Raw genomic sequence first — 13,331 nt, 5'->3', positions numbered from 1 at the left:
CCATGATCACTTCTACTTTTAATAACTTTCAACTCTTTTTTATTTTCAATTCTTTTGACAAAATTTGAAAAATCTTCAAAACATTCATCTTTACTACCAAGAAAGATTACCCATGTAAAACGGGAAAAATTATCAATGATAACAAAAACATAGTGTTTACCTCCTAGAGAGGTAACACGCATAGAACCAAAGAGATCAATATATAATAATTGTATGGGTTTAGAAGTTGATACCTCATTAATGGATTTGAAGGTAGACTTGGTTTGCTTACCTTTAGCACAATCTTCACAAATGATATCTTTGATGAAATATAAGTTTGGTAACCCTTTTACAAGATTCTTTTTGGATAACTTGGATATCAACTCCATATTGGCGTGACCAAGTCTCTTATGCCAAATCCAAGGATTTTTATCAACCGTCGCAAGACATTTAACATCTTGATCTACTAGCTCATTCATCTAAAAAAGTGTATACATTAGATTTTCTATTAGCAATAAAAATGATTTTTTCATTTAAGCTAACAATGCACTTATCCGATTTAAAAAAATATCAAATCCTTTATCACTTAATTGGCTAATAGTAAGAAGGTTATGATTTAAGCCTCTAACCAAATAAAAACATCCTCTATTATGGGAGAAGGTGTCTTACCAATGCATCAAATACCTATAATTTTACATTTCTCACCATCGCCGAAGGAGACGTTACCTCCTTCAATCCTTGATAGGGTTGCAAAAAGCTCTTTGTTGCATGTCATATGATGTGAGCAACCATTATCAAGGTACCACATCTCTTTACATTGTGTTCGTGATGTTTCCTACATAAGATGAAGACGTAGCAACTTTAGGTACCCAAATCTTGGGTCCTTGGGTGTTAGTATACTTGGTACCTTTGGGTACCCATGTCATTCCATAATAATCATTGTTATTTTTAATCCTACAATGAGTGGAGATATGACCATGTTTCATGCAATATGTTCACACAAAATTTTTCTTGTGTGTAGAAGCATAAGATCTATGAAACCTATTTCTTTCAAAACGATGATGACGAGAATATGCATGAGGGGGTTTAATTCTTCTATTTTCAATTTCTAGCCTTTCAATTTTTGATCTTAATTGTTTATTTTCAAAATCGAGATCTCCTAACAACTCATCTTTTAGAGCAAGTGAGGATTGTAGTTGCTCAAGTTTGGAATCACAAGAAATATGTAACTTTTTAAAAGAAGAATATTCTTTTGTTATTCTTTTAAACTTAAGGTTTAACTCTTCTAATACGGTTGCTAGATCACATTGCATATAAAAAGATTCACTTTCGGCATCGGATATTACCTCATTTTCTTGAGCCATAAAGCAAATGTTGGGATCATAAAGAGCAATCTTTACTCCTTCTTCATTGCTATCCGAATCGTTTGGTTCGGATTCCTCCCATCCGGCATACATAGCTTTCTTCTTCTTGTATTTCAAGTATTTCTCTTTGAGCTTAGGGCAATCTTTGGCAATATGACTCGGTTCGTTGCATTCAAAACATTTTCCTATACGTGAAGAAAACTTATTGTTAGATCGGTTTTTAGAATTTCTATGTATTTTTATTAGTCTTGATATTCTTCTAGAGAGGTGAGCCACTTCTCTAGAATTGTCAACTTTACTATCCAAAGAGGAGGAGTTATCACTAGTTCCTTTGAGAGCAATGGTCTTCAATTTTTGGGATAGCTCCTCAATTTCCTGTGGGGGCACTTCCTCCTTCTCCTTCCCTTTAAGCTTCTTCTCATGAACTTTAAGCTTGCCAATGAGGCCATCGTGAGCTAGAGTAGTAAGATCGTGAGCTTCCTCTATGGTCGTAGCTTTGGGCTCCCACACTGGAGTCAATGAGTGAAGGATCTTATAGTTCATCTCTTGGATAGTCAATTGCTTGTCAAGACCATGCAATACATTGATGATATTAGTAAAGAGAGAAAACATAGTATCAATGGATTCATTAGGAAGTATTTTGAATAACTCATTGTTATGCATAAGCCCACTAATTTTGGACTCCTTAATTTTGGGTGTGGTTGCACACATGGAGACCTTATTGTACTCATTGGGGGTAAGGCCACAAATTAAGGCATTCATGGCCTTTGTATTGAGATTAGCTTGGAGTCTTTCTCCATTAGTCATGGTACTAATCTTGAGCTTTTCTACATATTTTTTCTCTATGATATCTAAGATGTCAAGATCAATGCAACAAAGGTAAATCCTCATTCTAGCTTTCCAATAGGCAAAATTTGTACCAGTGAAAAGTGGGGGTCTAGTGGTGGATTGTCCCTCAAACATATGCACATTCAATGAAGCCTCTATTGGATCTTTCCTCTAAGGTGGTTAGACCAAAAACAACTATAGAGACCAAGCTCTGATACCAATTGTTGGACCCTAGAGGCGGTGATTAGGGTCTTAAGGTAATAATTATGCAATAAAAATTAAGACAAGAAAAACACTATAGATAAAATCTAAAGTAAAGGAGATAAGTTTAGAAATCTTATCCAAGTGACGCGTGATGTGTTCACGAGGTTCGGTCCTCTGACCTACATCCCCGCTCCTCACTCTCGAGGAGAATCCACTACACAACCCGATTTGGAAGCCGAAACTTCTTCTACATAACGATCTCCACGAGATCTTACAACCACACAATTGATCTCCACGAGATCACACTCATAATAGTAGCAATCGCAGGAAAGACTCTCTCTTTACAGTAGCCCTATGGCAAGAAGAGAGATTGCACTTGAAGCTTGGGATGTCAAAACGAAATAGTGAATAACAAGATGAAAGTTGAAGCTCTTTGAAAATAATAAACTTGAAAACAAGAGTTTTGCAATTAAAGCTTAGATCTAAAGTAGTTAGGGTGTTGGGTATTTATAGGGAAAGAAAACAGCAGCCAAAACCGCAAAGAATCAGAAAAAATCCCCCAAAAACGGGATTTCTGATTTTGTACAAAAATACCTGTTATAGTGTTATGAGTCGACTCAGTATTGTTCATGAGTCGACTCATAAGTAGCCATTACAGGCTAAAAATTAACTTATGGTTCGACTCATAAAATTCATGAGTCGACTCATCATGCATGGGTCGACTCATGAAGTCACGGGTCGACTCAGCAGAAACAAAACACACATTCCAGCACAATTTATGAGTCGACTTATAACAGACATGAGTCGACTCAACCTAATGGGTCGACTCATGATGTTGTAAGTTGACTCATCAGAAACAATTGTAAACTACGCAGCAGTTTGTGAGTCGACTCAACACTATTCATGAGTCGACTCATAAACATATACATAGAAAATCTCAACTCTGAACCTTGTTAAAAAAATATCAAATAAATTATAAAAAATGTAAAACTTTGGGAATAGTTTATAAACATTTTGACAAACTTGTTTAAAAAGGAATTTTGTAAAAAGATACTCGTATTTGTGAAAATTATCATTTTAATAAAAGTACCAAAATATGAGTTTTGAAATAGTGCAAGTGTGTGTGATATCCCAAATAGCTTTGAATGAAATCTATAACTACTTGTCTACGTTTAAGTACTAGAGAGAAAATAAAATAGCAAATATCTCTCACATAGAAATACATTTCTCGAGTCTTGATATTGCTTTAGAGTTGATGAAGCTTTTTAAAGTATATAGTGTTCTTGATAAACATTGCTTCATCACTTTGCCTCCACCTCCTTTAGATATTGACGTTGTAGCTCATATTCTATCCAATCCTCCATAAATGGTCCTAACTAGCTTGATATTTATATTATCTACAATAACACTCAATAAACAATTAGTACCGATAATGGTGGTTGTAAATCATCATCAAAATATAAGGGCTAACAGAAATGAGTTAAAATGTGAATTTTTAATTAGTTTTATGAAATGAATCTAAAATTTACTATGGAAGCAAACAAAAAGCGAAAAGGGAACAAATCCAGACATACGTACATGAACAAATCCAACAACCTGTCCTCAAGAAACGCCACATGTATCCAGACATATGTTTAGCTACAAATTACATGACAAATTAATCATGAGATATGGCTTTGTGCTATGATGTTTAATGAAAAAAATATATTAATTGTACCTTGGCAAGTTGACTTTACAGCTAGTTCTATAATGCCCAAGTTCACCACATTTGCTACATATACATTTCTTTCTTTCTTTCTTTTCTTGTGCTTGTTCTAAACCTGACTGGATTCTAGTAGCATTGTGTGGATGACCTTTAGTCCTTGCAGGTTTATCAGGATCACGAACTATAATCTGAGGAATGTGCTCCATTCTATGTGAATTGGATGCGGAAATCTGAGGAATATCCACCATTTGATCTTGAATTTGTCCAACCTCTTCTTCAAGTGATTCTATAAAATTTGTTAGCACATCATCTAGTTTTTGCATCTTCTCTTCTGAATCAAATGCAAGCTCGACTGCATTATTGAATTTTACTCTTAAAGCCCAAGATTTCAATAAATTAATCTTCTCTTCACAACTTGTGATGTTTCTTCCAAATACAATGTTACCAACCCTAATGTTACGATGCCGAGCATGTATAGTCCAATGATAGAGGATGTAATGGTCGGGTAATGAATCCATTTGCCTAGCCATCATTAGTGACAATATATGTCTATATACATCACTATTAGTTTCAAACAAAGCACAAGTGCAACAGAACTGTATTTGACTGGATTGTTCATAAGTAACCACCTCCTGTTTTCCTCTATTTGTAAAATTACAGATCTTGTATTCAACAATGTCCCCATCTTTTCTCAATTCTTCACAAAACTCTGTACCAAATCCTATGAATTTAGTTTTGAACACATCAAACATATTGCATGTATATATTTCTCTAGCTTGGACCTCAATTGGATGTCCAATGAGCATGACAGACTTTATATTAAGACTCTTAAAATCTTCATGGACTTCACTTAAGCGACGATGAGTTACTGCTTTTTCATATTGTGTCACAAACTCATGTAATAGAGTCTGTGAGTTAACATACCCATAAAAATGCATTAATACTTTCACTCACTGGGCTCGATCTCATTCCAGCAAAAACAGTGTCCTTTAGATAACATGGCACCCAATGTTCTCGACATTTGAAAACTATTTACAACCACCCCTCCCCTTCTTCATTTATATCAAACTTCTCCTTCATCTCAAGCGAATATCATTCACATTGTTCAATTGAAGAACTATTATACCATAAGCCCCAATAACTTTGAAATTGTTCACCATAACGAGACCCCAAAGTAGGCAAATGATTAGTAATGTGCTTTTACATGTGCCAATAGCAATAATGGTGTATTGTCATTGGAAACACAAAGTGAATAGCATTACACATTGCTCTATCCTGATCTATTATAATAGCACCCGGTTCAACCCCATGCATGCATTTCAGCCATTCTTGAAATAACCACACAAAGGTATCTTTCTGCTCATCGACTAATAATGCAAAACCGAGTAAAGTGGACTGCCTATGGTGATTTACACCAGTAAATGGAGCAAATAGAAGACTATACTTATTAGTTCTGTATGTCACATCAAACATAATAACATCACTGAATTGTAAATAAGATGCTTTTGATCTTCCGTCAGCCCAGAAAACACTCCTCATTTGTCCACTACTGTCTACTTCTATTGCAAAATAAAATTCTAGATCATTCGCTGTCGTACTCTGAAAATGTCGAATGATAGATATGTATTCATGGCCAATATTGTTGACTCTTTGGGTTCTGATATGATCAATGTACTGTTGTGATTTCACTAATTCACCTTCTCTTCCATTGGTTGCATTGATGATGCGAGAAATAGTGGAAGGAGGCATACCTTCTTCTCGCAGACTATCAATAAGTTTTTTACATTAAGTTTTATTGATTTGTTGATGTGATCTGTGCATTTTTGCTTTGTCTGGACTACTCAACACATAATTTGTATATTCTTCAACAAATCCTGTGACCTCCCACGATTTGTCCTCTAATAATTTAACTCGCATCATTGCCTTACATCACACTCGGGTCTCTCGCCGAAAAGGGTGATCTATCTTGTCTCTATTAGATCTATAGCCCTCCTTATCACGAATAAACTTTCTGTCTACCACTTCTCTAGTCTTGCGAGAGTAATTTACCGTGCTCTTCTATATTCCAAAGCCCATCAACAATGCATAAGAGTTATAATAGTTATAAGCTTCTTCATAACTATTAAACTTCATTCTTAGTAGTGGTTTAGGAGCATTTACACTATTGACCATAATTTCACTTCCAATAGCACTTGATTCTCCCATTTTGAACTCTACACTAGTTGAATTTGTTTCCTCCATTTCTAACTCTTAAAGAAGAAAAGAAATTCAAGCAAAACAAATTTAGTATTTGTAAAAACTTTAATTGTTGTATAAAATGCTAAAATAATTATAACCTAATACAACAAAGAAGATTGAATTACAACCAGAAAAATATTATAGATTGAACATACAATCTTTAGAAACCAATGATATTGATTTATGTTAAGTAGTGATATTAAGAAAAAAATTTCAGCACAACCAATTAAAGAAAAAAAAAGACCCATTAAACCAATTTCAGCACAACCAATTTCAGCATAGTCCAATCAAAGGGATCGAGGGATAGATCGAGAGTGAGGGTTCGAGTTAGTACCTACATCGGTGTTGGTGTCAAGAGAGGAAGGAGGGAGGGTCTTTGATGGGGAAGAGCCGTTGGCGTCAGTATCGAGAGAGGGAGGAGGGAGGGTCTTCGACGAGGGAGCTTAGAGTCGACGTCAGTGTCAAGAGATGGGGAAGGGAAGGTCTTTGACAGGGGAGCTCAACATTGATGTCGGTCATTGAGAGAGAGACCAGGGAGGGTCTGCAACGTTGGAGCTCGACGTCGGCGTCGATCGTTGAGAGAGGGAGGAGGGAGGGTCTTCGACGGGGAGAGAGCAAGATCTGGTTCACAGGGATCGAGAGGGAGAGAGAGAGATAGCTTCACAGGGATTTGAGAGATCTAGCTCTAGTTTTGGGATAGGCTTTTTGCAGAGTTGTGGCTGGGGTTGAAGAGGGGAGGAGGGTGGAGGGGGTGAGGTTTGGGGAGAGAAAGGGTCCTGCAGCTCACAGGGTTTTCCTGGGGAGTTGGGTCAAGAGAGAGAGAGAGAGAGAGAGAGAGAGAGAGAGAGAGAGAGAGAAGGGTCACGAGAAGTGGGATTTTTTTCAAAAACCCCCCTGTAGTACACGTAAGGGAACACTGCCAGCGCTTCCCCAGTTATATATATATGTTAGGAGAGTGCATATGTAACCTTGTCAAGCATCACGTAGCATAGGACAACTTCTTAATTAGGTAGATAACTTCAGGCTTTATTGTTTAGAAACTTTTATGAGTATCCATATATGTGTGTATAGGAGTGAGTGGGACCTTAGACTTACATTTCAGCACAAAGGAACTGGCATGTACGGTAAGTAACTTTTCCTTGTTTTCTCTCAATTTGTTGAGAGTTTGATTATTTACCTTCTTGAAAATCCCATGTGCAGTTATACCTAATAGAATTACTTCATGTGTAGGTTGATTGGCAGTTATTGTTTATGGCTACACCTTTGTTTGTTCACTTCAATATTATACTATTGACACCCGGAAGTTGATTGTGATATGATGAGTCATATCTTATTTCGATGACTCTATTGCCTTGATTGGTGATACTTGTTATTTATTGTTGATTTAATACTCCATATTTATGGATTAATGCCCTTTACGTGAGGTAGCTCACTGGTGGATGATAAATAAAATAGTCCTAATGGACATTGCCCTTTATGCTAGGAAGCTCGTCAGTGGGTGTTTTATTTGAGGGCATGCACGGTTTATTGACATATCCCATAATTGGGAAAGTTAGAGTTCAGAATATTGAGCTTGATTATTCACTAATTGATATTAGCATGTTTCTTTACGATCATCGAATTATATTCTAAGCTTTAGTAATTCGTTATTGATATTTGTAAGTTTCTATTTGAATGATTACACTTTCTTTCCTTCCTAACTATTATTGTACTTCTGATATTTATTTTTGGTTGCCTATTGAGCCTTAGACTCACCCCTATTATTTTCTACATCCATCTGTAGGTACTAATCTAGTTAAGGGGAGGGGATCGCAAACACCAATGAAGATTAGCTCAAGCTTAGTTAAAGTAGAAGTAACATTTTGCATATATTTTTTTGGTGGTTCTATTTTTGAGCAGTTGGACATGTAAGGATGTATTTTGTAGCTCTATGATTAGACTATGTGGTGTAACATTGTTCCCTTTAGTTTTTTTTGCTGCTGTTCTGGTATTTTGTGAACTCTATTATCAACCTTGTGATTCTGGGTGTTGTATATATTTCTTCTACTTTACCCTGCTATTTGGTACTATTGATTGGATAGGAATGTACATAAGAATTGAGCAGGTTGACTCTCCATATTATAGTCAGATCATGCCTAATTTTTATGTACATCCTGTGCCCCGCCTTGGTCGATTTTTAGCAGTCATTACATGCCGGCCTCGTCATGTGCCATTTAGGTCTTGGGGTGTGATAAATAGAGTTAGTTCATAATCAATCTTGAGTTTGATAATAAAGAGAATTATCTGTTTAGTTAGTAAATTGTTAGCATGTCAATCTGACAGTTGACAAAGTTCAATGTGTAAACTTCTAATGATCAATCTAAAATATACAGAAAAAATGAATTATCAATCTAAAACTTGAAACATCCAAAACATAAACACAGCCACTCTTCCTCTTCAAAATCAAAAGTAAACCATAATGTTCGACAATGGCAATAAACAAGCTCCTTCAGTGCCAGTACTTTCCTCTGCCTATTCAACAAAACTCAGTTCTTCCTCTTCCTCTGTACCTACAACAAGGCTTGACATCAAGACGAGGCTTGCTACGTAATGAGGCTCAGCATCAAGACGAGGCTCGCTACGCAGCAAGGCTCGACATCAAGGATGAGATTCGCCAATGCAGCAAAGCTCGTCACCCACATTAAATCAGATTGTAATGGCCCCAAAGACCCAGTCAGCTACATGGGCTAAATCTCGGGAGTCAGTTACGCCCACGACCCCATGATTGTAGTACGTCAGTTACGTGCTAAAACTCTATAAATAGCCTCAAGCAGCTATGAAGAAAGTACCTTTTGGAAAATCACATTTTGAAGGATTAGAGATTGCAAGCACAACTCTCGTTGACAAGCCTAAGACCCAAATTTCGGTCCTTATAGCCTAGGCATTGTCAGAAGCAATCTCGATTCAAGCATCGAGTGAAGCATACTCTCGCCACCTAGAACCCACCTCAAACAAAAGAGAAGTCAAAATCAATCTTCTCTTCCTCTGTAATCGAGAGAGTGAGTGATTGTAAGGAATTCATACCAAGTGATCGAACCCATTCTTAAAACAAGAATCAATCAACTTTAATTTTTTTGACCCTACAGAAGATGGCGATCATAGTGGGAGCAACCGTTCTTTCCGACGAACTGGTGGTAGCACAATCAGATTAGATTGCAGTGGGAACTAAGATCGAAACTCTTATCATTGAGTTCGACCAATCTAAGTATGAGGAGTTCCTCTCCTCTAGAACTTTGAGTCCTACGAAGGCACAAAAGTGCCGTAAAGTCTCTTATGAGACTTCAGCCCATGTGGCTACTGATGATTCAACTCGAGTTAGTCTCGAGAAGAAATCTTTGCCTCCCAAAGAGGAGGCTCCGAAAACTAGCCATCAGGCTAAGAAGTAGGTTGTCAAACAACCTAATCGAGCTTCAGTTTCTACTAATCAACTTAGCCAAACTCCACTATTGTTGTTGAACCTCACCCAGTCTTGATTGAGGTAGGATTTGTTGTTGCTCCACTTTTGAGACATGCACGACAATGTCAACAACAGAATCAAGCTCGTCGAAAGGCTCGAGCCTTGGTCTCGTTGGACGGTTTCCACTATCGACCAAAAGGAGATAAATCCGAGGGTCGATTGCCTGAGGAACGTTCAAATGACGAACCTCATCCCCACACCCAAACAGGCTCAGTTAATGAACTTCATTCTTAATGTGAAGTTCGACCAACCCCAGTGAGTGTTCGAGATGACCAAACTCAGGCTCGTCAAATGAATAAACCTCGAGTTGATGGCCGAAGGCGAATGTATCAAGCTCGTTCAGCCAACCAACCTCATCATGATGAAGTTTGTATAGCTACCCAAGCTCGTCAACCTCTATCATTTAGAGGGTCTAGCTCGGGTAAAACTAAATGACCAGAATCGACTGGGGGAAGTTCCACTACGGATCTCTGTGACTACCTCACACGCAAATGTAACATGAGCCAGATGTAATCTCATTGCTGCTGTGAGCAACTTATCCCCGTTGTGCTTTCCCGGTGCTAATGTGGTGAATCAACACATAAACTCGCAGTTTTGAACGATTGTCTAAGCCCTTAGTGATTCTGACATCCAGAAAAAGATGCTTTTGTGACGCCCTATGGCTCACATAAGGCTGCAGTCTAAGGTAAAACCCGGATTATCAAACTTTTCATGCACCCACATAATATATTTACACGTTTCACCAATCACAGTAATATCCTCTAGTAGAATCAATAAGAAGTAAAGGTACAAAATAGGCAAAATGAGGAAGTAAAAAACAATAGACATGATATAGAAGGAGAGCTCTCATAAATAAAAGAATCATGTCTCAACTGAAGTACATCTGATATCTGAAATAATAAAATGTCTCAACATGAATCAACTAAATCTCATACTAAGGAAATCTGCATTTACAAAATAAATACAACTCTAAAGTATGAATAATGAACGTAGCTATACGGTGGAGCTTCAACTACTAAGATTGTGTGACGACGACTATGCAGCTCTACGAAACTCTAAGCTGCCTAAAAGAGAAAATTTAAATAAAAAGAACAAAAACAAGAGCGTCAGAGTGTTACAATAGATCACTTCCATCCGCCCCTAGGGGAAGGACTGTTAGATGAAGTGGAGGCTCTACCTATTAAGCATAGTCTACCTAGATCATTTTCCCCGTATCTAATAGAATTAATATTTAGACACCTACAAAATGAGATGTAGTACGTTGAGCGACATAATACAAACAAGGAAACCCTCACGTATATATCATATGTCTTAATTTATAGATACCTAAACATTAACACCGAACTAGAGATAAACAATCTAAAGAAAATCAATAATTAGAAACCCAGAACACGAGACTGGTACGTCGAGTGAAATAATCCAAATAAGAAAACCCTCATGTATATACCATATGTCTCAAATTGTGAGTCCCTAAATACCAATTCCAACTCTATGAATGAAAACAACACTCAAAAGAAAATTCTCCAAACCTCAACTGTATAGAACCGATGTCACATCTCGAACTACCCTCGAGTAGTTGACGTAATAATAAAAGAATATCTCACAACTCAAAACACCATAGGCTATATCATGTATGCCATATATCAAAGAAAGTACCCTACTCTTAGGTAATCTAACATGGGTGTAAACTGCCACTGTAAAATATGTATATATGTATCTCTACATGCAATAATGATATTTTTGTAAGGTTCTTACTCAATCGCTCTGTGGTATTAGGTTTTACCTCACTAATCCGGCTACTTGAAATAACGATATTTTTGTAAGGTTCTCACAATATCATATGGATTCAACGTCCTTACTCAATCGTTCTATGGCAATAGGTTTTATCTCCCTATTTTCGGATGATGCATATAGATGATCGTACAGTGGAGTATAGACATATCACCCTAATCCGAAAAAACTCAGATCATCTTCGAGTATCGGTACAACCACGGTCTTATTGTGGGAAATATCCAATACTCCTAGTATGGTACAGCCGCGATCTCATTGCGGGGAAACATCTACACCGAGCATCCATAACTAATGAACAATACTTTATTATATGTTATTACACTTCCATCAACTCAACATGTATCAGAAATCTCAACAGTGCATGTTAACACAACATAATCTAAGTATACGTGCACATGTCTTGGTGTATGTATCAATATCTGGCATTCACCAACATTCCAGGTGTTAACTAACTCTTAAACATCATAATACAACAATACCAAATCGAGAAACTCTCTTGAAATTCAAAACAGTGAAGAACAAACATGCACATGCCATAAAAGGTTTGGCAGTCGACCACACCTTTGTGTCGGTCGACCACAATAGGGTCCAGGGGTTGCCCAGGCTTCAGCCTGGGATATGGTTGACCACCGCTTAGGCACAGTCGACCGAACCCAAAATTTCCAAATTGTGCAGGTTTCTGCACAGTGTTGTTCGTGTCATGTTCTCATGATTTAAACTTGTTTAAATCATATTAATATATATATAAAATATTGTAAACTTCAAATCATCATCTCTGGGAATTATAAAACACCAATAACATGATTAATTGCAAAAAGAGACATGCTTTAACCCTTAGACAAGCATGAAACATCACTATGACGATTAACCTTATAAAATCTTAGTTAAACAATATGAAACATTAAAACATGATAAAATATAAACATGAACAGAAGAAAAATTGTTTAATCATGTTCATCTTACTTAGGTTTTACAAACCTAGGGTTTAAGCATAATTAACTTACATAAAAACTCAACTAGTTTGTAAATCTAGGGTTTAAACATGATTAGAGCATAATTAACAAGATAAAAACTAAAATAATTTCAACCCTAGTGATCATGATTATGATACTAACATAAACATTAAGAAAACAAAATAAATCTAACATTGGTTTAAGATTTAACATCAAAAATCTCATCTTTTTCACATCAGCTTAAACTTAAACATGTAAAACATTGATTTAAACATCTTAAATCATTTATTAACTAAGGGTACAAGTTTGAGTGAAGATAATCTTACCTTAAACTCATATGTAAATCTCTAAAACAAACAGCAAGCAATCCACAAGTGCAAACAACCTGTTCTCCCTTGCCACACGTCGATAATCTCGCCATCGTGTCGGTATTATGCTTCACAAAGCTCTCAAAATTCATAAAGAAAAGATCTAGGATTTTTGAGGAGAGAGGGTAGCTGTTAGGATTCAAAAATATGATAAAAGAGAGGTATTTTCATTAAAAATATAGGTATTTATAGACGCAAACCCAAAACAAACCCGTTTGATCCGAACCGGGAAACCTAGTCTGACTGGGAAAACCACCTTTGGTATTTTGGCTGTAACTTTCTCATCTGACATCAGAATAAGGTCATTTAAGATTTGTTGGAAATTTGTTGAAGAGACCTACAACTTTGGTCTTTTGAGGTTTTTATATTCTAACTGCATCATTGTGTAAAATACATATACTCTTA

At 36.6% G+C, this 13,331-nt stretch overlaps 1 protein-coding gene across 1 annotated transcript; it reads right to left on the bottom strand.

Moving 5' to 3' along the window:
• Positions 4,083-5,018, bottom strand: LOC109838905 (protein FAR1-RELATED SEQUENCE 12-like). The gene has a single exon (XM_020407331.1). The coding sequence runs from the start codon at positions 5,016-5,018 to the stop codon at positions 4,083-4,085; it is 936 nt and encodes a 311-aa protein (XP_020262920.1).

Source organism: Asparagus officinalis, chromosome 4, assembly GCF_001876935.1.
Source record: "Asparagus officinalis chromosome 4, Aspof.V1, whole genome shotgun sequence".
Taxonomy (NCBI): Eukaryota; Viridiplantae; Streptophyta; class Magnoliopsida; order Asparagales; family Asparagaceae; genus Asparagus; species Asparagus officinalis.
Note: the sequence above shows the minus strand (reverse complement) of the source record. Positions and strands in the feature narration are given on the sequence as shown.